The sequence below is a fragment of the Entelurus aequoreus genome, linkage group LG19 (assembly GCF_033978785.1).
Source record: "Entelurus aequoreus isolate RoL-2023_Sb linkage group LG19, RoL_Eaeq_v1.1, whole genome shotgun sequence".
NCBI lineage: Eukaryota > Metazoa > Chordata > Actinopteri > Syngnathiformes > Syngnathidae > Entelurus > Entelurus aequoreus.
The window spans coordinates 31,440,966-31,467,908 of NC_084749.1; the positions used below are offsets into that span (position 1 = coordinate 31,440,966).

At 36.7% G+C, this 26,943-nt stretch overlaps 1 protein-coding gene across 19 annotated transcripts in view; it reads right to left on the minus strand.

Annotated features, from left to right (window-relative positions):
* Positions 1-1,819: 1,819 nt before the first annotated feature.
* The window catches only part of sgip1a (SH3GL interacting endocytic adaptor 1a), a 90,780-nt gene continuing 65,656 nt past the window's right edge, over positions 1,820-26,943 (minus strand). For 6 of the 19 annotated variants that reach the window (XM_062028286.1, XM_062028283.1, XM_062028282.1 and 3 more), the window contains 13 exons: positions 26,693-26,755; positions 25,752-26,522; positions 24,585-24,706; positions 24,166-24,313; positions 22,817-22,876; positions 17,226-17,285; positions 16,376-16,487; positions 14,732-14,887; positions 11,369-11,510; positions 11,091-11,293; positions 10,896-10,960; positions 8,204-8,368; positions 1,820-4,228 (listed from right to left, as the gene is read on the minus strand). In XM_062028286.1, the coding sequence (XP_061884270.1) occupies positions 4,206-4,228; positions 8,204-8,368; positions 10,896-10,960; positions 11,091-11,293; positions 11,369-11,510; positions 14,732-14,887; positions 16,376-16,487; positions 17,226-17,285; positions 22,817-22,876; positions 24,166-24,313; positions 24,585-24,706; positions 25,752-26,522; positions 26,693-26,755 (2,090 nt within the window). In that variant the 3' untranslated portion in view covers positions 1,820-4,205. The remainder of the gene's footprint in view (positions 4,229-8,203; positions 8,369-10,895; positions 10,961-11,090; positions 11,294-11,368; positions 11,511-14,731; positions 14,888-16,375; positions 16,488-17,225; positions 17,286-22,816; positions 22,877-24,165; positions 24,314-24,584; positions 24,707-25,751; positions 26,523-26,692; positions 26,756-26,943) is intronic. The other 13 variants (XM_062028285.1, XM_062028284.1, XM_062028299.1 and 10 more) reach the window with 7 other exon arrangements.

Here is a 26,943-nt window from a genome sequence, read left to right on the forward strand (position 1 = left end):
GTTGAGGATGTGAAACTTTGACAGGGCAGAAGCTTTTTGAATGTTTGATAAAAGCCAGTACAGCAGATCCATGATATTCGCCGGGATTGCATTCAAAGACCCCACAAGAATGGCGGAAAAAACACACCCATTAAAACAACTACTTCTAATACTAATTTGCAGCTTCACTCTTTTGCAGATGTTTTTAAAGCATATTTTACGTATTTTTTACAAGCTTTTTTCAAACAATAAAATGGTTAAATTAACTAAAAAAAACATCAATACCACAGTAGTACAGTGATACCTCAAATTAAGAGTGCCCCAATGTTAGAATAATTGTATCTAAGTTATCACAAAAACTTTGTGTTTCAATGAGTTCCCGGCGAGAAGCCAAAACATGTCTTTGAACCTACCAAGAAGAAGGCTTGTAAAACTCCACTGTGTAGGGGGGAAGCAACATGAAGGTGTTCTGTTTCTTTCATGTATTGTAATCAACATGACACAAACCTTCTTAATTGTTAGAAATCCCACTGTTTAATATGTTTGTGTTTATGCTTCACTGATGAGAGTATTTGGCGAGCATTGTTTTGTCCTACTAATTTCAGTGATCCCTGAACTCACCGTTGTTTGTTTACATGTACAACTTTCTCCGATGCTGCCACAGAAAGACGTGTTTTATGCCACTCCTTCTTTGTCTCATTTTGTCCACCAAACGTTTTATACTGTGTATGAATGTACAAAGGTGAGCTTTGTTGATGTTATTGACTTGTTGGAGTGCTAATCAGGCATATTTGGTCAGTGCATGACAGCAAGCTAAATAACATGCTAAATAGGCTGGCTGTATGTACATATTGCATCATTATGCCTCGTTTGTAGGTATATTTGAGCTCATTTAATTTCCTTTACTTCCTTTTTACTTATGTCCCCTGTGTATTTCATTTATATGTGCATGTCTCATGACACATTATCTGTATGGCTATTGGCAGCATTTCTGTGTTGTTTGCACCCAGCTTGCATAGATTGTAATAAATCCATTAGAAGATTTGGACACACATCTACAGTTTACCGTTGGCCATTATAAGCCAGTCATTTACAGGAGTTATCTCATCCTGTGAGAAACTTCCATTTTACTATGTTTTCCAATGTTGCAATGTGTAGAATAAAAATTAAAATACACATTTTCTGTCAACGAAGATTTGCGTCAGCGTTTGATAGTAGGCTACTATAGACACTTACATCATGTGTTGCCTTCATTATAACACTTACATAAGGCTTTAAATGTTTTGCGGCTCCAGACAGTTTTTTTTTGTGTATATTTGGTCCAATATGGCTCTTTCAACATTGTGGGTTGCCGACCCCTGACTTAGCTTATAGCTAGAGATTGACACACAGTAACTTTTTTTTTTCCATTATTGGGAAGGAAGAAAATGAGCGTTAAGGACAGTGCTGAGAAGAAGAAAACATTTAATTAAAGAAAGAATTAATCAAAAACATGACTTGGTGAAGCAATTCAAGCTTAACGCTGCTAGTTTGCACCAAACTGAAGCAGAATGAGTTGATAACGCCAGCAAAGTGCTTTAAAATAATATCCAAATGGCAAGATATTTATCAATGAAAATATGGAGAAGCTGCTGATGGTGTGTTGACTAAGAAGCAGCTGGAATGAGATACTGTAGAAGTCCACTCTCCAAGGTAAATAATGTACATTATTATTACATTACTTTGTAAAAGTACTGTAGTTGTTTGTTTACAATTCTATTGTGTTGTTTTTATACAATATTTCTTATTTAAAAGTTAGTTTTTATTTTTAAAAGGCATGCTACATTTTAGAATTGTGCTGTTGAGGGGGGGTGGTCAAGCATCAATACATTGATTTAGATTAATTCTAATTTGAGACATTGATTTGAGATACAAATGATGTGAGTTAAGAGCTTCGTCATAGAACCATCTAGCTCGTAAGTTGATGTACTACTGTATTAAATAAAAAAAGTGTAAAGGTGACTATGACTATGACTAGAGAGCTCTCATAATGTTAAAAAACGTATGTTGTAAACAGATTTTTTTACGCTCGAGCTATGAAAATATTTGATTGGTAATGAAGAGTTCCTACTTTGACGGATTTTCGTTTACCACGGTCAGTCCCGGAACCAATTGACAGCGATATACGAGGGTTAAATGTAGTCTAAACTTCATAATATGCCTCGCACGGTTATTAAAAGCATTTAAAAATGTACTTTTCACTTTAAGAAACAATCACAGGTATGCATCATAATAGGGAAATTACACATCTCGTCTTGCCAAAGCATCTATCTACTTGAGGGACAGCGCCCTCTGTTGGATTCATAGCTGCAGCTACATTTGTCGCCCTGCAAATAGCACTATCAAACCCTTTTCCACTTAATTTACCCCCCCCCCCCCAAATAATTTAATTAGTTACAGCCAAAGCATTGATACCTTAAAAGCACAAGGAGTGATACTGTGTTCCTCGATGTGTGTGTGTCAATTTAAGAAAAAGATGTGACCTATGCAGCAAAATGTGTTGATCAGAAGGTGATAATTTCGGCTCACAAGGGACAGCTTGTACTAAATAAAGTCGGAAAAGTGTGGTGCCATATTTGACATCGGTTTACGTCTTCGTCATTGCTCTAAATGGAGTTAAAATAAATGAAAAATCCCAAAGTGTGGGACCATTTTGATCTGTGCAGCTATTTGTTTAAAAAAACAAACAAAAAAACAGTTATATTTCTTTACCATTACTTTTTTTTGCAAGTTAAAGCAGCAGATGACTGTAATGAATTGCTAACAAAGTATCAGTGCAATGCCCATACAAGTAGTGAGTATGCCATTCACTCGCTGAGGCTGCATTTACCCATCAGTCGTTACAATTTAAAGAATGCCGAACCACGAATAGACAGGGATCTACTGTACCGTCATGTCTCGTATGAGTGGATTAGTGATTGACAGGTGTATAGAGCCATAAAAATGGCACAGATGCGCTCAGCTAACTTCCAGCATGAAAGTAAATTTGCATTTCAATGTGGTCTACATTAACACTGCTTTCACAAAGCAAAACACAGCATCCAGGATGATATTCATCTTTTTTAAGTTACCCGACCCCACCCATATATATTTATATATAGCTCAAAACTTCTGTTGCACTTGAATTTAAAAAAAATATACCTGAAATAAATTGAAAAAAAATTATACGTTTTACTGTACACGTTGACTCAACTACACATAAACAAACAAAAAAAGAAATATTTATACCTTTAAGGGTTCAGAGTTGTGTGATACCATTGAATTTCTATTCATATACAGAATCATATTTTATACAACAAATCATTTCATTAATAATAATAATAAAAAATAGTATGCTGTCGTGGTGTCTGGAGTTAACGCTGCTGTCATGGACGACAACAAAAAGGCTACCTGACAATACAAGGAGGACACCAAACGCCCTTTAAGATATATATTATTAATTTAAAATGACACTTTATACACTTAATTCTTCTCCACAGGTTTCCTTGTTTCATTAGCAGTAGACTCGTTCATCATTGCAGCTGCCTACCGGCTTAAAAAACAAAGAAATAGCAGTTAAAACGTCTGCTCAGTGCATTTATATAGAAAAGAATACATCGACGTGATCCAAAGGTGCTAGGACCCTGTCGAACCAGTGGATGAGTCAGGAAAAACACGTTTTTTTTCTTTTTAAACACAAGCATTGACGTCAAACTAAATCAGCTGAAGGACAGTGGTTCCCCACCTAAATCTGTATTTAGCGCTGACGACTTTGTTATGTGCTAATATGTGACTCACGTTGATATAGAACCCTTTTAGACTATAATAATACCCAAGCAAACTTGTTGAAGTTTGTATACAGCAAACAGCACTACATCCACAGTAGAACATGGCTGGACCTTGCTGGTCAGGCAGCTGCAGTGAAATATCACCACCCCTTTGACCAGAGGCACAGACTTCAAAAAAAAAAAAAAAAAAAGAAAAAAAAAAGAAAAGAAAAGAGGAAAGAGTTCAAGAGTGGAACGGAAGCAATTCAGATGTTATGAAACAAAATACAAATACGGTTGTTACACGACCTAAAACTGTTCCACAATGCAATTGAAAGTTTTACAATACTGCTGAGTAGGTAAGATGTGGTCCTGCACTCAGACAAAGGTGAAGGGAGATGTTTGTCTGTCCTCTGCGTCATCCTCAGTCTCCTTTTTACGTTAGTTATCCGCCAGGTACTTTCCTTCAAAGTCAAACAAAAACAATGTTGGGTTAACTCCTTTCCCGAATCAAATGTAAAGAAAACAGACAACAAAACCTGAATCTTTAACGACACTATAGTCCATTCATATTTCCCCTATAGTGCATCCGGAAAGGATTCACAGCACTTCACTTTTTCTACATTTTGTTATGTTACAGCCTTATTACAAAATGTAATACATTATTTTTTGTCCTCAAAATTCTATAGACAATACCCCATCATGACAATGTAGAAAGGTATTTTTTTTTAATTTGGCAAATTTATTTAAACTAAAAAAAAAATCACCTGTACGCATGTATTCACAGCCTTTGCTCAATACTTTGTTGATGCACCTTTGGCAGTTATTACAGCCTCAAGTCTTTTTGAATACAATGCCACAAGCTTGGCACACCTATGGGCAGTTTTGGCCATTCCTCTTTGCAGCACCTCTCAAGCTCTATCCGGTTAGATGGGAAGCGTTGGTTTTCATCCATGATGTCTCTGTACATTGCTGCATTCATATTTCCCTTTATCCTAACTAGTCTATCAGTTCCTGCCATTGAAAACCATCCTCACAGCATGATGCTGCCACCACCCTGCTTCACTGTAGGGTTGGTATTGGTCTGGTTTCTTCCAATCATAATGCCTGGCATTCATGCCAAAGAGTTCAATCTTTGTCTCATCAGACCAGAGAATTTTGTTTGTCATGGTCTGAGATTCTTTCAGGTGCATTTTTTTAACTAAAAAAATGGCTTTCGTCTGGCCACTCTTCCATACAGGCCTGATTGGTGGATTGCTGCAGAGATGTTTGTCCTTCTGGAAGGTTCCCCTCTCTCCACAAATGAATGCTGCAGCTCTGACAGAGTGACCATTGGGTTCTTGGTCACCTCCCTGACTAGACTAAGATGAATGTAGCAATGTACAGAGACATCCTGGATGAAAACCGCTTTCCATCCAACCTGATGGAGCGAGAGAGGTCGTGCAGATAGAAATGGGCAAAGAGGAATGGCAGAAACGGCCCAATGATAGGTTTCTTAAATGTATTCCATTTTGGAATAAGCATGTAACAAAATGTGGAAAAATGTATGTTCCGTAAATACTTTCTGCATGCACTGTACTTCCCCATACACTGCTTGGCCAAAAAGTCGCTCACTATTGTGCAACATAAATTTGTTTTCTAAATCCAACATCATTCATGAGCAACATTTGCACTGACAACAGGAACTACAAGTTGATTGGGTTGTTCAGTATTTTGGGTGTTTCCAGTTTCTTGAAAAAGTATTCATACACATTGAACTGTTCCACATTTTGCCACAGTATGACCACAAACAAATTGTCACACTTTTAAAATAATCGCCCAGGTAATTTTTTGTTAAAATTGTTTTTTGCCTATATCATCTAATCAAGACGGCCACCTATGGTAAAATTGCCTACATCTTCATTTGTTCAGATCCTGAGGGTTTGCCCCTTTAAGATAATAAAGTCAAGTGTGGGTGACACTTTTAGTGAAGTTTTTTTTTTTGAACAACTTGAAAAAAGGAGTTAGCTGATCATTTACACAGAGTGACGACGAAATATTAGTGTTGTCAAATGATTAAAATATTGAATCTATTTAATCACAGAGTTGCTGTGGATTATTTTCGATTAATCATGATTAATTGTTAAATACATGTATTCATATTTAAAAGGGATCTACAATAACTGTCTTTTCTGACTTGTAAATAGGGGGAATTACATCCAAATCGCAATTTTTGAATCTACATGAATAATAAATACGTGTAATTGTAATGAATAGAAACACAGTGATAAATATGTGTGGTCTTTACAAGATGATGACATAAAAACTGCATTGCATCTTGCACATGCACACTTTGTTGACTTGTGTAAAACCTAAAAAGCAAGTGTTGATAAAATAATTGCTACAAAATGTTATATCATCATTTTGCCGGTGCAAAACCTCTTGCGCTAATAAAAAATGAATTTTTTCCACGTCTTTATTTACACAAATTACATATAGTATCGATAAGAGTATCGATGAATACCAGTATCAATAAGGAATATGGATATGGATAAAATCAATATACATACAGTATATGACAATACTAGGGGATTTTTGGTTGGCAAGCCCTGTGCTGAGCGAGACTGCTCCTGCCGGATGTTCGTTATTATTTTCATTGCATGCCCTCCCGCTTGCTCCGTCTAAAAAATTAATACCGATACTATAAAATAAATACTCCCGTGTTTATTTGTCCACAACATTTGGGCCACTGCGAAATTGGATTAGCCGCTGAACTCCGATGGAAAAAGATGGTGACATTGCGACTTTACAACTTTGAGGAAACACAAGAGGAGGTGGGATAAATTATTATTTTCATCTAATCTTGGCTTTGGCATTAATAACATCAACGTGGGACATGCAAGGACATAATGGCTGTTAAAAAGAGCTTGTTTTTAATCAGTTTTTCATTATTTAATTGTGTTTTCCATTTTAATCATTAATATTTCTACTATTATGTTTTTATTAAATTATTAATGTAATATTTTTTATTATTTATATTTCATTTGTATATATAATTTTATCTGGTGTTTTATACTATATATATATTTTTAAGTGGCTTTAATTTTAGTTATTCTCCAGTCTGTACGTCTTAAATGTGGCGTTTTTCCTCAAATCCTCAGTGCCATGCCATGTTTTGTTATTGTCAATACTGTATACTGTATGTATCTGTGTATATGTGCGTGTATAAATGCGTGTGTGCATATGTTCTCTTCTCTTCTTCTATTATTATTTTTTGTTTGTTTTGTACAGCACCTTGCGTTTGCCACTTGGCTGTGTATGAAAAGTGCTATATAAATAAAGTTTGATTTTGATTTTTTTATATTTGGAGAGCCAAGTTTTTCCTGAGGTGGTACTTGGTGAAAAAATATTGAAAACCACTGATCTAGATTTTTAATTAGATCCCTTGAATCTATATTAATTGTGTTTAATTTTGCAAGAGAAAAGAGCCAAAAAAGGCAGAATATATAAGCACCTAATATGTTTATTAAACACCTTTAGAATCATGTATGTTAACAAAACATTGATTTTGTAAATACGTTGGTGCTGTCAATAGAAACTGCAGAAAGTATTTTTTTGTTGTTTTTATTAATGTTTATAAACCCATGGACTAATACCTTGAACACAGGCGGACTTTGAGGGCAAATACCAAATAATTTAATTTAAGATAGTAGTCTTTGATTTTGTTTAGTTATTGTATACTATTGACTTTGTTTTGCTCAAACAATCGCATGTAATGAATGAAAATAAGGAATTAGTTGAAATATTGTGTTGATATTGTTAAACTGTCAATAGTACTCACTACAGGTGGGGGAAATAATCGATTTTTAGATGCATCGCAATTCTGACATGGAAGATTATATTATTTATTGTAAATAAAGTAATGCAGACAGTTCTAAAATTTGGCTGACTGCAGCGAGCTACCTCACCGAGAGATCTGACCAACTCCTTTACTTTTGCACACATGGTACAGTTTTGCACACAGTTTCATTAATTTAAAACATTTGGGAATTATTTTAACTGTTTCTTATGCCAAATTATTTTTTTAAGTTGCAAGTGATAAACACTAATTTAGTGAAACAATATACATAAACTAAAGATGCATCAATAATCAACTTTTAATCGAATCGTAGCTCCTGAATCGTAATCATAATCGAATCGTGAGGTGCCCAAAAATTCCCACCTCTAGTACTCACCATAAATACATTAAAAGATTAACAATTAATACATGTGATCGATATTGGCCGATTTCACTCATGGATGATCGTATCGTAATGGGCAGAATAAAACCCTGATAGGAACATCTCTGTTCAGGTTATACATGTTTTGCTTTGTTTAATCCAGATTATCTTTTTTTTTTAAAGCAGTAAACTAGATGAAACTGCATAAATAGCAAGACTACTTGATAATTTCATACTTACCGGCAGCAAACCTTTTCTTGATAAGTGAGAAGCGATACCCGGGCCCAGCCAGTTCAATATCACAGCCCGACAGGGTGGTGCCTTCACTGGTGAACTGCACAGCCAATGGAGCCGGTTTACTTGGGCCTTCTGTTAGCTGGAAGCGGGCTAACAAAGACCCCACACCTATAAAAATATCTGTGATTATTATTAGGCATGAGATCTATTTTTCACGATAGACAGCAAATACAATGCGGATTGCAACATTTAAAAATGTTTCTTCATCCAATTGTGCTTAAAACAGATAAGGACACCTTTATTAAGAAATGACAATTGAATGAGCAATAATTACGGACGATAAATGCCGCTTTTAAGTGACTAAAGCAAGAATACCCGGATTCTTCTGAGGTATAATCCCTTTGTTATGTTGTAATTACCAACATAATCTACTAGAGGCAGTGATGTTAGTTTGTCAAAATATCAATAAATAATACAACAACAAAAGTCATCGTACAAAATATTGGCCTGTAAACAGAACACAGGGATAGGTTGTATGTAGTTCTGTAATTACATAAGGGGAAACTGCCCATAATGCGTAAGAGATGCAGAGGACAACTGCCCAAAGCCTTTTTATCTCTTTTAGAAAAAAATCATTCAAATGTTTACATATAACAAAAAGTAAAAAAGTTATACGAGAGCGCAGACCTACGCCAAGCCCCATCTCCAAAAAGTAGGGAATTCCTCAAACCAAACGAGGATCTGATCATACACAAAATGCCATCTTTTTTTCTTTTTTTTTATCCCATTTTGGGCATTTCCGTAAAGTTTCATCAACGTCTAACTTTTTTTTTTTTTTAAACAATGTTGCTGATTAACAGACTATCATGAAAACCTCAGCAAATACATAACATCCTGGAGGAGTTAATCGAAGGATAAATGAAATTGCCTTGTCTGTGTGCGTTTGTTGTCTTTGTCTCTCGCTTTCAAACAAGCTACAAAAGTATTCACTATTGGCATCGGCCTCAGCACCCATGGGCGCGAATGGGTGCTGAAATTAAATGGAAATTAAATAAAGGGAGTGAACCCTTTAGTCAGTCATCCACTCTCTTTGTCTCTGTGGGTGGGGGCAGGGCCGCTAGCACACGCACACACGGAGAGACGTTCAGCCTCGTAACGTAAACCTAGGGTAACATAGTAAAAAATATCTAGATCACCCCCAAATATGGATGGGTACACAAGGCAGTACTTTTTTAAAGGGAGCTACCAAATTTTGTAGGTGCTCCCGGGTATCGAGTCACGTTTGATTGGTTGATTGAAACTTTTATTAGTAGATTCCACAGTACAGTACATATTCCGTACAACTGACCACTAAATGGTAACACCCGAATAGGTTTTTTAACTTGTTTAAGTCGGGGTCCACGTTAATCAATTAATGGTACAAATATATACTATTAGCACAATACAGTCATCACACAAGTAAATCATCAGAGTATATACATTGAATTATTTACATTAATTACAATCCGGGGGGTGGGATGTGGAGGGGGTTGGGGCGGGGGGGTTAGGTTTGGTTGCTATCAGAACTTCAGTCATCAACAATTGAGAAATGGACATTGTAACAGTGTAGGTCTGACTTCGTAGGATATGTATAGCGAGCAGTGAACATAGTGAGTTCAGAAAGCATAGGAACAAGTATATACATTTGATTATTTACATTTGATTATTAACAATCCGGGGAGGTGGGATGTGGTGGGGAGAGACGGTTAGGCTAGGGTTGAAGTTGACTGGAGGTGTTCTTTTAGTGCGGTTTTGAAGGAGGGTAAAGATGCACTTTCTTTTACACCTGTTGGGAGTGCATTCCATATTGTTGTGGCATAGAAGGAAACTCAAAGGGTGCCATATTTCGATAACTTAGTTGCTTGGCACGTCACGTCCGGTGGCTCAAACACTTGGTGAGGAAACAAACATTCAAGCAGCACTCAGAGTGGACTCAGCCAAACTGCCTCCAGATAATGTCGCAATTTTCAAAACTAACAAAGCAAGTATGCCTGATATAAATCACTGTAACGTAAAGAAAAGTCTGCACTTTTGCAAAATGCACTAGCTTGATGCTAACTTACATTGGTTGTGCCGTATACCTGCTACTGATTTTCAATTTTGCGTGGCGATTTCAACACCTTCAAATGTGGTAATGAAAACAAAAACTAAGATACACGTTACAACCAAACAGCTGGTGTGAAATACGTACAATACCTACAGTATAAGCCTTTGTAGGGTGCAACATAAGACAAGACTGGATGGATGGCACATTCAGCATCATGGCAAAAGCTACTTCCTAGCTAGGCAACACACCATACGCTACCGCCATCTAACATCTTAAAATTGCATGCAAAATCTACTATATAATACTTGCAAATAAAACTCAAAAAAGTAAGAAGACAAGCTGGAACAACAACTGGACAGCACAGTTATCATTATCAGCTCAACGCTTAATGTGGCATTAAAAAACAAGATTTACTATTAAACAATAAACATTTATTAACACACACAAAAGTACTGAACATTTGTACCAATTCCCAATTACCGGAAATTAACTAACTGAAGGACAAAACTGACTAGCAGAGGTAACTAATGTAATTAAATGTCTTAATAATTTGGCAGTTGACAAAACAACAATAAATAATTTTTTTGTCAGATAAGATAATGTACAAACCTCCATTTTCAGATTTTTGTGAGATATCTGGAATCTTCCATAAGATTCTTTGTTGCTCTGCATTCCTGTCAGGAAAACATTGCATCAGTGCAAATGGTTTATTGTCATATTTTCAAGGTCTATCAGTCTCTTGTATTTGGTTGGTGCTAAACTGTATTCAAAACAATAACAAATAAAGCACAAAGAAGTATTTACCAAGCAGCAGGGGGTAACACGGCTTGCAGTTTGGTAACGCCTCCGTCAACTGGGACAAGAAACTGGACGTTATTAAGTGCCGTTGGCGTTGACATGGCTTCGCCGTTATACTTGTAGTCTATTCTCAGGTCTGTGCTGGTGTGCTCACACCTCCAGCCCACTGCCAGGTTCAGGGGAGTGGACACGGGGCCCTGCACGGAAACCTGGTAAAGGTAAACAGAAATCAAATGTAAAATCGGGGATATTTGGTATTTCAAAGCGTTGTAAATTCTGCGTACTTTCACCTGATATTTCAGCATGTCCACATTATAGTATGTGGCTTGCGGCTTCTGTTCAGACACCTTCTTCAAATGAGCTATAAGGTTTGGCATGTTCACCCAAAAGTCCTTAGCGTCAGCCTTGGCTTGTGTTGTGGTGTCACTGGGGAGGAGCGCACAGAACAACTAATCACATCAACAATTAATTTGCCACCAGTCAAGGCTCCAGCTTTAGGCAGAGTTTGACGCCGCAAAATATTAGGAGTGGATAGAAGTACATGCAGAATGGAAGAGTGTAAAAAAAATAAAGAATATATAAAGGTGGTCGTCGGTTTATAAACGAGTTCCGGACATAAAATACAGTAATAAAAACACTAAATACACGAAATAAATTAAATAGTAATGACAATTCTTAACTTTGTCCTTTTTATGATCTCAGCCAACATCAGGAAACTCACTTGCTGCTTTCTCTTAAACCTTAAGGATATGAAAATTAGCACAAGCCTAAGGTCAGGTCTACACAAACTTGGGTACTTTAAAAATGCATACCTCTATATGTGTTTTTGCCTTTTGTCCACATGCAACTTTTGTCCTTAAAAACTGAGACTTTTAATTAAGTGGGTGGGTATTGTAAGGGGTGGGGTTTATTATGTTACATATTGTAAAATGTGCAGATACCTCAATTTGCTGTTGCCATGATCCATCATACTGTACTGTCTGCAAAATTCAATAAAAATATTTGAAAAAAAAACAAACAAAAAAACGGAGACTTCGGAAAACACCAATTAGGGTGAGAGTTAAAAAAAATAATTTGGCAGGTAAAACGTTTTGCTTTTTGGTCTGTGTCATAACAAATTTGCGGCAACACCTCTGCAGCAATAGATGCTTATAGATGTGCTTTATAACACGCCACAGCGCTTGAAAAAATAAAAACATTTATGTTTCCTGGGGTCTGTTTACTTGTGCGGTGATTTGAAAGATAATGTACATGTCATTGTTCATCTAATATAGGGGTCACCCAAACTTTTTTGCACCAGGGACCGGTTTAATGGAGGCATTATTTCCATGTGTGGCAGATAAATACAGCAAAAATAAGTGAATGAAAAATACAACTCACCATAATGCTGAGTGAATGGGAACCCTGGGCTTGTTTCATTGCGATAAGATGATCCCTGGCAGGTTAATGGTATATACTGTGCCTTTGAAAGAACTTCTAAAAAGTTAATAAACATATCATTTACCTGAAGATCGCAAGCAAGACACACGAAAAACACGCTCGTTTGCGCCCACCTTTTTTTTCTTAACCTGTGTGAGGATTCTGATGAATTCTTCAAGCAAACGGGAACATATACACATTCCATCAGTCGGCATACCAGTGACAGCAGACGTTGTACAGTAAGTGATTGTTTCATTATGTGCATATTTAGCATCGTGTTTCACACTACTGCTAGCTTAGTGAACGCCCACGGGGCCAAAGGTAGCGATGTCGGTGGGCTTGCACGAGACAACGGCACACGTTTAATTTCAATAAGCAACCTGGCCATACATACACAATTTAAATACCTGGGGGTCTGACAAGCAGCAAATTGTCACCATCTTGTGGACAACGTGAGAAACTCAGGTCAGTGATCATGATGTGTACTTCCTTGACATTACAAGCAGAGCATTTTACTTATATGACCCAATCCAAACAACTTTTCCTAATCATGGTGCTGAAAAAAAAAATTCAACCAGCACAAAAAGTCAACACACCTGGTCACACATAATCAACCTACTCACTGAACGTTCGAAATTACACCCATTTAAATAGATTGCAAGACATGGTAGGAAAAATGCAAAACACTTTCTCCACACGTATCTATGTTTGACTTTTAGCTGCTTGAAAGTTCTGATTGATTACAAAGCTTTAAAGATGTTGTCACGGAAGTAAACAAGGTATGAGTTGAACTTTCACATATTCTTAATATTCAAATATAATAATTATTAATTATATATCCATTATATTATCATAATATGTAAACACCCATACACACATACATATATATATATATATATATATATATATATATATATATATATATATATATATATATATATATATATATACACTTACATATATACACATATACAGTATATGTATACATACGTACATACAGACACAAGCATGCATTGCAGTCGGCTTTCGGCCATGGCCAAATTTTTTTAGCCCAATGCGGCCACCCAGTCAAAAAGTTTTGGACACCCCGGTTTAGTGTTTAACTAAGGCTGGATCTGCTTAGCACCCAGCATTCCTTCTCTTTATATTCAGGCTAAAACAAAATTACGTTCTGGATAATCATTTGTCTCACAGTAGTCGTCGTTGGCGAAGTCTGCCATGATTATTCGTGGTAGTTGTTGACAGAAAAAGGCAATCATTGCTGTTGTTGAATGTGCCTGTTATTACATTACATTACAGGTTTTTTCGAGGGCTTTGAGGGCAGAAAAGATTGTATCCCCATTACCTGCATTGTTAACAGTCTCTTGCAAGCAGTTTTTTACTGCATAGAATGAACAGAAAACAAAAAAACCTGTGGTTCTTGTCTCACAAAAAGATTGTGAATGATAGGCAACAATTCCAAATAAAAAGTGCAGTTTTTGTCTTTAACATGCTCTCCGATACAATTTTTAATCTTAATGATTGTCGGGACAGTTGAGCGGTTGAGACAAAAGTGCAGACAATACTGGTAGGTGGTTCTCCTCTAAGAGCATTTTATGATGTTTATTTTCACTTTCATGGTAATGGATTTCCTTTTATTTGGTCCATTTACACCAGAAGGGAGATATACTTAAGTGAATTGCAAAAAGTTAACTAAAAAGCAATGTTATCCTTATGAAGCACATCTTGTATTCTTCCACCAAGTGCGCTGTAAGTAGTTCTTGTATTCATGGACCAAAATTCAATGTTTACTGAATTTATGGGAGCTCGTTCTGAGCCACAAACCGTCATAAAACGAGGACCACCTATATACTGTTGCATATCAGATAGCAGAACTCATTTGTTGGGAGGAAGGAAATTAAATAATACATTATACACAACGAAATGATTAGAATTATGATTTGGAAAATTATGCATATGACAAAAAAACAGACTATTATTTACAAATGACTCAAGTGCAGTAGTTGAATTAGGCATCCAAGAAGACTTCTTGATTGTATAATATAAAATGTGTCATGCTTTTTACTACACATGCATAAAAACACATCACAAAACAAATGAATTAGGTATAACAGTTTAGTAAGAGTTTATCAACATGTTTGGTGAGGCAGACTAAAAAAAAACACCTCTACACTCTGCATTCAATAACTTTAGGGTTGATTACATGTCAAAGTGCACTGTGTCATTACCAGCAGAGCAGCTGGGGGTTAGGCAGCACATGCTCCAGTCGACTGTAGTTGGTTATGCTGAAGGTTAGCACAGCGGGGGACGGGTTATTGGCAAAGTGCCGTGTGATTCCCGCTGGAAACGACAAAACCATCTCACCTATGATCTTCACAACACATCTGAGAGGGGGAAAGGTGTGAATAAAAAAAAGTGCATTAGAAAGAGACAATACACAATACAGATATGAGAATATAAGAGTTAAAAGCAAGAATATACTGTACAGTATTTATATATATATATTTTAGTAATGCATTTATAGATGTGTCTATGTAGTTGTTACACACAAATACCTCCTTCAATCCATGTAGAAGCTTAAGGTTGACTGTACACACTTACTCCTAGAATCCAAAAAGGACCCGCTCATAAGTGTGATAAATCAGCAATAATTGTATTTTTTTTTTTTAAACTTTCAATGCTTAAAATCTTTTAACAACTTCAGATTTTTAAAAAAAAAAGAAAAGAAAAAAAAGAAATTAAAATAAATATATATATAAACTAATACAATGGGGAAACGCAAAATAAGCATTATTTCTTTAAAAAAAAAGTTGCAAAGTGAAATATTTGAGGTTGGTAGCTACAGCCCTGAATACGTCAATAATTCATGAAAATTATTTTGATGAAATAGAAAAATATATTTTTTGTAGTGCCTACTGAGCTACAGTGAGAGAGAAACCAGGCAGGAATTGGTTGAGTTTATTAAGTTCACACACGTATTTTATAAATATCTGCCATGTTATATATAACCGTTCATTTTAATTGCATTTTAGCGATTTAATGGCAGTTAAACTCATTCGCACAAGCTCTGAGAAACATGCTCTTTGCCACTGGAGTTAAAGTCGCAGTCGGACATTAACCTTTTCTCCACAAAACTGAATAAGTGGCTTAAGGAAAATCAGAAGTGTGAGCACGAGAACTGGGTGTAGTATGGACAAATGGGGCCCATTATTTTCAATGTGTTTTTATTTCTGTAATTGTCTTAATCCTTTTGTATGTGTTTTACACTTTTCTCAACTTTTTTTTAAAGCCTAACCAGGGACAAGGGTTGCAAATTAGCCTGTGGCTACAAGTCTTATGTACTTTGACATCGGTTACCTGTGGGTAGCAATGTTTAATTGTACTGTCCCTGTCAAATAAATACATAAATAAAATAAATAAATGATTTATGGTTTACTGGCGCTACCCGGTGGTTAAGGGGCGCAATTACAACCAAACCATATTTTCTTGTTTTTCCTTATTGGCAAGAATGTGATTTATTCCGTTTTTTTGGAAAAAACATTGTAATACACCATGATTACGATATGTTTAAAATAACAGTTAAAAATTGAGTCAATTGGGCCAAAATAGTTCCTAAGAGAAAGAGTGCATATTTGTTTATATTCTATTCTAACAATGTTGCAATAAAAACACAATGCCATTTTATAAAAAACAAAACAAAACAAAACTAAACATTTTTTTTTAAAATCCTTGGTGAAATTTCAACCCGCTAACCATCAAACTGAACAATCACATCACATAAGGAACACAGGTCATGCCCGTGTTGGGACCTACGGTTTCACAAGGGTTAAACTAAACGTTTAAAAAGGACACATAACTTTTGATTGACCTACTTGCTGGGGTCGGCCCCTTTAAAGAAGGCATTGACCGTCTCGGTGAATGCAGCAGCCACAGGCAGTGTGTCCTGAGCCCCCATGGTGAGAGGACTTGGCCCTCTTGAGCAACCTGACGTGACACACACACACATATTGAAATACTAACATTTGTGTATATTTGCTTTGTTTTCCCTTACTTTAAATACTGCCATGTACGTTAGCTTTTGCCGTAAAGTAAACCTGTTTTGTTTTTTTAAACAAATTTAAACATTATGAATGAAAGGATGGGCAAACATGTAAGGACCAAGTACTGTTTGTAATGAAGTTTATGTGTATGCTGTACCCATTTCTCTCTGCTCTTCGACTTTGAATCTGTGAAGTTGAATATTATCATAAATACTTACTCTCACAATCATAAGGTATTCATATGTTTCGACATTTTCATTGGAAAAGCAAGCGTAGATTAGAGAAGAGGCTGTCATAGAGATGTGCAAGCTTTTTTTTTTGGTTAAAGCTGAAATATGTTGTTGCAAAAGTGCAAAGATGAACCAAAAAAGTCAACAAACGAAAAGAAGAAAGTGGAAGATGTTCAGTAAAATGTACAACGAATGATGATCCTTGAGGGAGTGCGGTAAAAACAAGGATGAACAGGAAGACAAGATTGGAAAAACAAGGCCACAGCGTAGTTGACCGAACACGATGGGCGACAGCCAGATGTTAGTATGGTTATGATGGGGGTATTTTTAAAGGAACAGGAAGACGGCAGAGAAGGGAGAACAGAGGGGGCAGGGCAGGAACCAAGCTTGCACGGATGAGCCTCAAAGAGTGTGTAAACACTACAGTTTGCCTTGTTGCAGATACAACTTACCTTCAAAGGTTAAATAAAACTTCCCTCTGTCAAACCATACAAGGGATGGCTGGTCATTCTCTGTGTGGGGGAGTCAAGGGGTGGGGATTGAAGGACAGAAGTGGGGATGGGACAGAGGGTGGCAGAGGAGAGGGATGAACAGGAAGGAAGGAGTTGACGGAGGTGGGCGAGAGAGGGAGGAGAGAAGGATAGTAGCGTGAGTCTTACATGGCAGGTCTGTCACGTCACTGTGAGGTGAAACAGAGGTGGAGGCCGGGTGTGGAGGGGCGAGAGAGGACCACGGCAAGCCCGGACACAGTTATGATCGAACATGTGACAATATGGGTGTAGACAACGATTTTGCTAGATGTCTGTTGAGTGCAGTCACTATGCAGTGCAAATGTGTATATCTTGTAGTCTGGGCTGATTTCTGACCATGATCTTTTTTCCTAAACTGCACATTTGGTATTGGTTCTGAAGTAGTAAATGTTGCCACTATAGCAGGCCACTCTTTTCTTAATGCACAGTTCATGCAATGCACCAGGCGTGTGCAAAATTCCGAATTGAATTGAGAATGTCTCTCAAATTCCTAATCAATACCATGCATTTGAATTGAGGTTGAAAACAGGAAGTATAATTACAAGCACAAATGCAATTCCACGAAACTGATAATTTTAGCGTATTCCAGAACCATGCTTTAAAGTATATTCCATACATGACTGTTTCACATATTTCAAAATGTTTCTAATTTTGCAAGCTGAATGAGTCCAAACAAAGCATTGGATAATTAAGCGTTGTGTGGTTTGAAACATTTAGGAAGCATCCACAGCGTTGTTGACACTGCCCCTTCCCACTCTCTTTCGTTGCACGCCAAGAAGATTAACAGACAATGTAAAGTGGAATTAATTTTTTATTCCTAATCATTGTAGCGACCTGGCTGTTAAAGTTAAGCAGCTTTGTGGTTTCAAACTGAGTGCACCACAGGGCTAGTGATAGTGTGTGTGTGTCTAGGCAGGGTGGCTGCACATGAGGATGGTTCAGCTATACTGTAGTTGTTTTTTTCTTTACTTTATTATTAAATATAAAACGGATCCATTTTTGTTTGATATACAGTACTGTATAGTGATTTATATTGTGTTCAAAGTGAACAAACTTTCACTAAAACATGGACTTTTGTCGAGGCTGGATGCCATTTTTCATGTTTCCACTGTTTCTAATGGAGAAATTTGCTTCAAGATACACACGTTTCTATTCATGGACCCTGTTCAAGTATCAAATTGGTTTGGGAACCAAGGTTCCACTGTACTGTTTCTTCTGTAATACAAATAATGAAATCGATGTATTCGAAAATTCAAATAATTAAAAATGGTGGAAAAATACATAATTTCTCGGAACATTTTAATGTATCAAACTATTCAAAATGAAGGACATTTGTGTTCAAGTTGAGTGTTATGTTAAGTGTTTTAGCATTTAAAGGGGCTGTTTGCAACATTTACACAGATGCCCAAAGGGCAAGAACTTTCCAATATATTTAAAGTGGTATATCCCGCCCTCTTATGGCTTCTCGGATGTAAGGATGTAACTACATACATACGTAACACATGCACGGGCATTAGCTTTGGGTGTTGTCAGCCAATAATAGCGATTTGAATAGTTAGTGTTAGCTGTCATTGAATGTGTATATTGTATCATAACAACATGACTGCAATTTGGTTGTTGCTTCTCTTGGACTGCTTTTGTTTGTGTGCACGGGTACCCTACGTACGTGTTGACAAGACAAGGTCAGTAACCACAAAAATGTTGTATTACTTGTACAAAAACTAATCAATTGTTAAAAATATAGACAGTTTTAAAACAAATGTTTCCTGTTAAACCACTAATGGTAAGATGAGCTCGACAATGGTATTTTTGTTTGTTTTGAAAAACCTAACTGTGGGCAAGTTATAAACAGACCTTTTATGCCAAAATATTTGTTAAATATGATAGTTGGCTATGGGCAATTCTCTGAATTGCAATTAAGTTAATTTCACTTCCTGTAATTCCAATCCAACATATTTTTGGGTGGGGTGAAACCAATTCCATCCATCCATTTACTACCGCTTGTCCCTTACGGGCTCATATGAGTGCTGGAGCCTATCCCAGCTGCACTCGGTCGGAAGGCGGGGTACACCCTGGACAAGTCGCCACCTCATGGCAGGGCCAATACAGATAGACAAACAACATTCACACACTAGGGACGATTTAGTGTTGCCAATCATCCTATCAGGTGGGAGGAAGCCTGAGTAAACGGAGAGAACCCGCAATTCTTCAAATTAATTGAATTTCCAAATTCTGAATTTTCCACAAGCCGGATATGCACATATGCTGCACAGATCTATTAATACTAATCAAACAATAATCAGAGTTTTAAGCAATTCCCACATTTTTTACCATTATAAAATGGATAGTGGCTAACTGCAGTGTTCACAGACTTCCTGCAGGAGGCAGACGCTAGCATTGCGCAGGAAAAAAGTGGCTGAGTTTCGGCAAGTGAATACATATTTTAGTTTAACTGCGCCAGATTTAAATACTTGTAAGCTGAAATGACTAAAGAAAAAGTCTATTCTTGTGTGATTGAGATGAAAAACTAGGTGGGATGTCAGAACCTCATGAAGATAGGAACAATGACATGTGTTCAGATGGCAAGAGACGGGCAATGGGCTGTATTTCTCTGGGGAGCGTACAAGTGACAGGTGTGAAAGGCAGGTGTCAGGGTTCAAGTGTAGGAGGAACTGGCAGCTCTCACTGCTGGATTTGTTGAGTATGTCATGTTCCAACGGGGATAGGAAGGGGATGGCAGGAATACCAAATTCCCTTCCTTCCGAATTCTGTTAATTCTCATTCCAAACTTCAAACATCTCTAAAACCTGCACTCATCTGACAGTATGCATGCATGTGTTTGATAGTAAAAAATTATATTTATCTTTAGACCCTATAGATAAGGAGCATTTCAGACATTTGTGAACAAACACACAGACACTCTGTGGCACAGACTCAAGAAAGATATTGTTTTTTGATTGGATGCACAGCACTCAATGAACACAGTCCAATATTTGTTGCTTGGAAAAAAGATAGGTAGTTTCCATGGTGACATGGTGAGACAGCAACTGGTGCACAGTCATAAAACAGAGAGAAGAGGCTCAACAGTCATATGAGGAAGACACCCAACCTGGGTGATAAATGGTATGCAGGATGAAGATTTATGTGCCAACATAGCTTTCTATATTATGACAAATATTTTACTATTCAAGTGTTTGACAGTGATGGGGGCAAATGAGTAAATATCTGCAAAAAGTGCAGAGAAAAAGAGTGAAAAGGAGAGATAGTCAGGCTATCCTAAAAGCAATGGGTAATGAGTGTGTAAAAAATTCTGTGATGACAAAAAGAAAACAATGAAGGCAATTGTGTGACGTACATTTGTGAGCTAAACCTTAGTAAGTCTAGTCAAATACAGTAGGCATTGGGGCAATGTCACAACTTTTTGTTCATGCAATAAATTACAATGTTGCAAATTTTAAATAAAATAGCATTGGGTGAAATGTCAGCAGCGAGCGACAATGCACGCAAATCTCTATATTGCACTGCTGCTTCTGTCATTTTAGTAGATTTTTGGAACATATCTGGTTGAATTGTGAATGTTAAGATGCAATTATGTTCACTAATGCTGCTAAGTAGCAACACATCTATCCACTTATCACTGTACCACAGTGACAGCAAAATATATATATTTTGAGACCCTTTTGCATTTGGACATGCAGATACATCCTAACTGTACCAAACTGTACTTCTTGGTGGACATAAGTACAAATCAGACTGCACTCACCCTTATAACGATCATGGCCCCTAGATGACATACTGTATGTGCATATAATGGTGTATAAACACACACAGGTATATACTATAACGTACTAACCAGTGTTGAATTTCAGTGTTTCCCATTCATTATTTTTACATTTAAATATTGACCCCCACAAATATATTGGCGCTACCTAATTCATAAACACATTATAACTCACCTTTTGTGCCAGAGAATAAGAAGACGAAACAGGAAGGATCGGTTTTGCCAACTGAGCGACTTAGTTGCTATATTCAGCGTTTTGCCCAAACAGTGAAAAGCCTGCGTTTATCCACTTACTTAACAGTTTTAGTGACACACTGAGAGCCTTCTCAATGTTGAGATTGAGTTTGAGTTTATTTCGAACATGCAAGCATACAACATGATAAATCACAATTTCCAGTTTCTCTTTTCAACATGTTCGAAAAGGAGTAGGAAGAAGCAGAGCTTATTTAATCCTACCTCTTTTCTTTTACATAACAGTTGCTAAAACTTTTGTTCACTTCCTGTTCTCAATTTATTCACAATATACTCCATAAGTAATCACAATAAAAATAAATAAATAAATAAATAATAATTGGTGAAGTAAGTCATATTTCATATGATGAGATAAGTAAGATTATTTTGAGAATGAAAGAATGGATGGATGAAATAAATTCAGAAAGTTTATCATGGTTCTATTTCTTTGTACTTTGTAAACACTTTAAGTTTGAAGAGTTTCTTGAAGTGGATCATATTAGTGCATTGTTTGATTGCTTTGCTTAATCCATTCCATAATTTAATTCCACATACTGATATACTGAAGGTCTTAAGTGTTGTACGTGCATACAAATGTTTTAAATTACATTTTTCTCTAAGATTATATTTCTCCTCTTTTTTTGAGAAGAATTGTTGTATATTCTTGGGTAGCAGGTTATAGTTTGCTTTGTGTTTAATTTTAGCTGTTTGCAAATTCACTATGTCATGGAATTTCAGTATTTTTGATTCAATAAATTAAGGATTTGTATGTTTTCTATATCCAACATTATGTATTATTCTAACTGATCTTTTTTGTAACACCGTTAATGAATGAAGTGTACTTTTGTAGTTATTTCCCCATATTTCTACACAGTAACTCAGATATGGTAACACTAGCGAGCAGTACAGTATGTTGGAGTTTATCATAGATTTGCATACCCTGTACGATGCTACATTTTTGTTTACATAAATATTTAATTTAAAACATAATATTTAAATTCAAACTTAATTGATCTCAATACTGAAGCTTATTCATTTGCATGTCATGTGAAATGTTACATTTTTGTTTACAGAAGTATTTTATTCAAGAGAGAAGTTTTGTCTCCTAGAGCAGGCTCTTAATTCATTTTTTTAACAATTAGTTTATACAAAGTGCAACTGATATTTGTTCTAAAGACAACAACTACAGACAGTTCTGATTTGAAAGCAATTTCTCAACATGTTTATTTCACTTTCTATGTTTTTCTACTCTCTTTTTGCAAAAGCATCATAGCCAATTATGCAAATTTTAAGGATGTCATTACGACCCCACCTTCCCCACGCAACACACCATGCCTCAACTAGATTACAGTTCTGTGGGAAACACTGAATTTGTCCCATTACCTACATATATTTGACTGACATTCACAGAGGAAAAACAATAAATGCCCTTTACTTTGTCATATATGCACTTAAGGTAAAAAGTATCAAAGTCACCCTTCGAAGAAGATCTCTACTATACCTGCAAATGAATCAAAATGTCTCCCAAAAGAAGGCAGCTTGTCTACATAAGCATCATCTTCTGACATGCCAAAGGACAAATAAAAACATGGGGTAGCACAAAAGAGAACAAATCAAACCAATGGAACAGCATGTATAAAAATGTAAAAGAAACATTTATACAACACAAATGATGACCACAATGATGTCACAACATTTAAAAATACAGTAATATTTTAGTTATCTTAAACTATTGTAGTTGAGTAAATTATCTCTGTCCATTTAATCAAGAACATAAATTCAAATGGGATAAACGGCACATCAAAATATTTTAACTGCTGCTGCCTTGCTACATGTGCGTATTTTATACGACAATAGAGGTTGTCGACTATCCCCTCTGCCCTGCATTACTGTGATATTAGTGCATGCAGTTTGTCACATTGATTCATCATTAGAAGGCTTGCAAAGTATTCAGGCACTTTACAACTTTAACATTCATCACCTCTCACTTATGCACGTGTTTCTATTAATATGAATAGCAACAACTCTAACAACTGTTAAGTACTTATTTAGCATACATTGTTTTCATTATTCTATTGTATATTTTAACTCAGTGTTTCTTAACCATTGATGGGCCGCGAGCGCCCCCTACAAGGTCACCAAAAAAGATCTGCTTCTCGGCTGCAGTCTGTATGGGCAGTAATGACAATTTCAAACAAAGTCTGGAGCTACAGTCCATCAATACATCTATTTTCTATGGTGGACCTAAAGTCATAGCGCAAAAATTATGACTTCAATGGTGAAGCTGTATTTTCATTCGCACTTTAATCATATTGACAGTTTATTTAAGAAACATATACATTAGTATTCATTATTAATTTAGTTTGAATTTATTAAATTTAGCACGGTGTAATTTTATGTATGCTTTTCATCAGTTTTTATGAGTATGTTTTTTTTTTAAAACTTTTATTTGGTTAGTTTTTATTTTTGTAATTAGCCTGGTCTAAGCCTTGATAGTAATATTTTTGATTAATGCATGGATTCATATCATTTGATAAGGTTTATACTGTTAAACTGTAAGTATGTTAGATATAATTATTGTATACGATTAAAATCAAGAGTACGATTACTAATTCAGTGTTAATATTTGAGTGGGCACCGGGCCCCTGTGTAGTGGAAAAGTTGGACCCCAAGGTCAAAAAGGTTAAGAACCCCAATTGTAAGTAATGTTTCAAATGACCTAACTCATTAATGTTGTTTATAACGAGGGGGTGAACAAACTAAAGTGATGTTAAAAGTAAATAATATGCTACATTCATTCCTAAACTATAATAGTGATGATAATAATAATAATAATAATAATGTACAAACCTGACACAGAGAGGTCTTTACTGACAGTGGGAGTGGTGGCAGCACTGAGGGAGTTGGTTGAGGAAATGGAGGAGGTGCTCTCTGCGCGTGCCAAAGGAGCAACAGGAGGTGGGCTGGCCGCATGGATTGGTGGACTAAATGGCCGATTCTGAACAAACAAAAACAAGTTATCAAACATAAAAGATAAGCTATCTAAAGATGCATTGCAGAGCCAGGAAAACATTTATTTTGAATTAATTCTTTAAAAGCACTTGCTCCAACTCTAGCAACTATGATTCTATAGTAATTGTAATTTCCTTACTGTTGGAAGATGCACCGGTGTGCATCTTCCAACATGGAAGATGCTTCTGTTTTTTTAGAGACTGGCAATCAATCTGTGTCCTGCATTAACTGGTGGTGTGCTATAAAATATTACTTACAATATCTCCTGCAGTTGGTTTTCCAGGAGGAAGTTTGGGTCTTGAAGGGGGACGGGGCGGAGGAGCAGGCGGCGTGGGGTTGACTGTTGAAGGAGTAGAAGGCCGTACAGGAGAAGAAGAACCTAGAAAACATACCATGACATAATCATACTAATATATTATTAGGGACATCCCGATCAACATTTTTGTCCTGATCTGATATATTGGGCTCAGATCCAATCCAATTTCGAGTACCAATCCGATACTTTGACAATAAATTGTAAACCTGGAAATAAAAGTTAAAGTACCAATGATTGTCACACACACACACTAGGTGTGGTGAAATTTGTCCTCTGCATTTGACCCATCCCCTTGTTCACCCCCTGGGAGGTGAGGGGAGCAGTTGGCAGCAGCGGTGGCCGCGCCCGGGAAAGTAACAAAAGTAGACTCAAAACCATATTTTTTATAAAGTTGATCTTATTAATATTTTAAAATTTGCTCGTTTTTTGTAAATCATGTGACATGTTCATTTTGTGGTATGTTACATACTTTTTAATTAAAAAAATCAGGTGCACAATAAATAAACAAAATCAAAAACAAGTATTTGCTCCTGATTTTTGCCTTCAAAGCCTTCCTGTATCCATTGACTTAACTTTCCGAGTTTGTAAACAATAACAAAAAAGACCCCATTTTTTTGTAATAATAACAACATAAAAAAAAGGTAAATATCTATGTAATCACTTTAGTATTGTTTATATATTGATACCATGCGAGGTGTCTATAGTATCAACATCTGGATCAATCACCATAATTTACATTGAAGCTTTAGCGGTTAGCTTCTTGTGTCGTCCTTCTCAAGTTTGCGTGTGTAGCATGCCTAGCCATTCATTTTCCTCTAGTCGCCCACTAGAAAAAAATGTATCATTTTTTTCTGAAATATTGTGAGGATTAATATTTTAGAAGCGGCTTCGAGACAACGTTCTAATTAAAGCTTATCAGCCACTCGCAGATCATTTAAAACAAGGCATATATCGACCTCGATCCGATACAGTAATGGGGATAGCTCTAATAATAATAATAATAATGATAGCAATATTATGTTTTAGATGTGGATGAAGGTGAATTGTTCAGCAATGTCACAGAATGTAGTATGTACACACAGTACTAACTACAAACTATTAAACTCACCACTTTTCATGCCACCAGCTCCTGATGTTGGACCTGGTGATGACACCACTGCCCGGTACGTAGGAGGAGGGGGTGGCGGAGGTGTACTTCTGTTCCCCTGATTTGCATCTTTAGGCGAGGTGGCAATTTCACCTTCATCTTCTTTAGGTTGTGTGGCATCTGTATCTTTTGACTGGATTGGTGAAATACAGCGTGCCGCTGTTTCCTCAACAGGTGACGTCACCACAGGAGGCGTGCTAGATTTGGGAGGTGTCGGGATGCTGATATGTGAACCAACAGGGGGATGAGTGGAAGCAAATGAAAATGCAAGCTCTTTGGGTGAAGGAAGTGAGGAAGTGGATGGAGAGAGTGGATTTCGGTCTTCAGGTATAGAATGCCCAGTGGGAATAGATGTTGCAGTAGGCTCCTCTGAGGGAGGTGGGGAAGCGGGTAGAGAAGCAATGGGAATTTCTTTTGTTGAAGGAGATTTAGGCATATCTGATGAAGTGTTTTCTGAAGGAGGTGGTGACATGGGTAATAGCGGGGCAGGAGATTCAGGCGGCGGGGGAGGAGATTGCAAGGGATGTGCTGTTTCCTCCAGAAGTGGGGAAGAGGGAAGTGGAGGTGTGGGTTCTTTTGGTAGAGGTGGCCGATCAGGAGACTTTTCACTGAAGCAGACCCACGTGTCATCGGCATCCTCAATGACAGGGGGAGCCTGCTCTGGTCCAAATATGTTATCCAAGTCAGCTATGGATGGCTGTTTTGTGGCGTTCTCTGCTTCTGTTGATACATCTAACACAAACACAAGCACTGTTGAAGACAATTTGGGGAGATGCTTTGTGAACTTACACAACAAGATAAAAAGATTCCAAACACACAAGTAGAAAACAAATGAAAAACCTATACAGTATACACTACATACATAAAGATCAATACTACTGAGACTAATATATATATATTACCAGTGTCATCTGGAGAGGCCAAGGGAGATGTTGGGACATTCTTGGGTGGAAGTGGAGGTGGAGCTGCAGGTAAACAATTAACAGATCCCTGGAGATAAATGTCTGATCAAATAATGTCTAATGCTGTACAGTCGATTTTTGGTTGTGAGGATGTTGGTTGTATTTGTCAGGCTAAGCTCAATAACAAACAAAAAATAACAACAAAAAACCACACCCACACCACGTTAGGCCATATCCACACTAATGAGTAT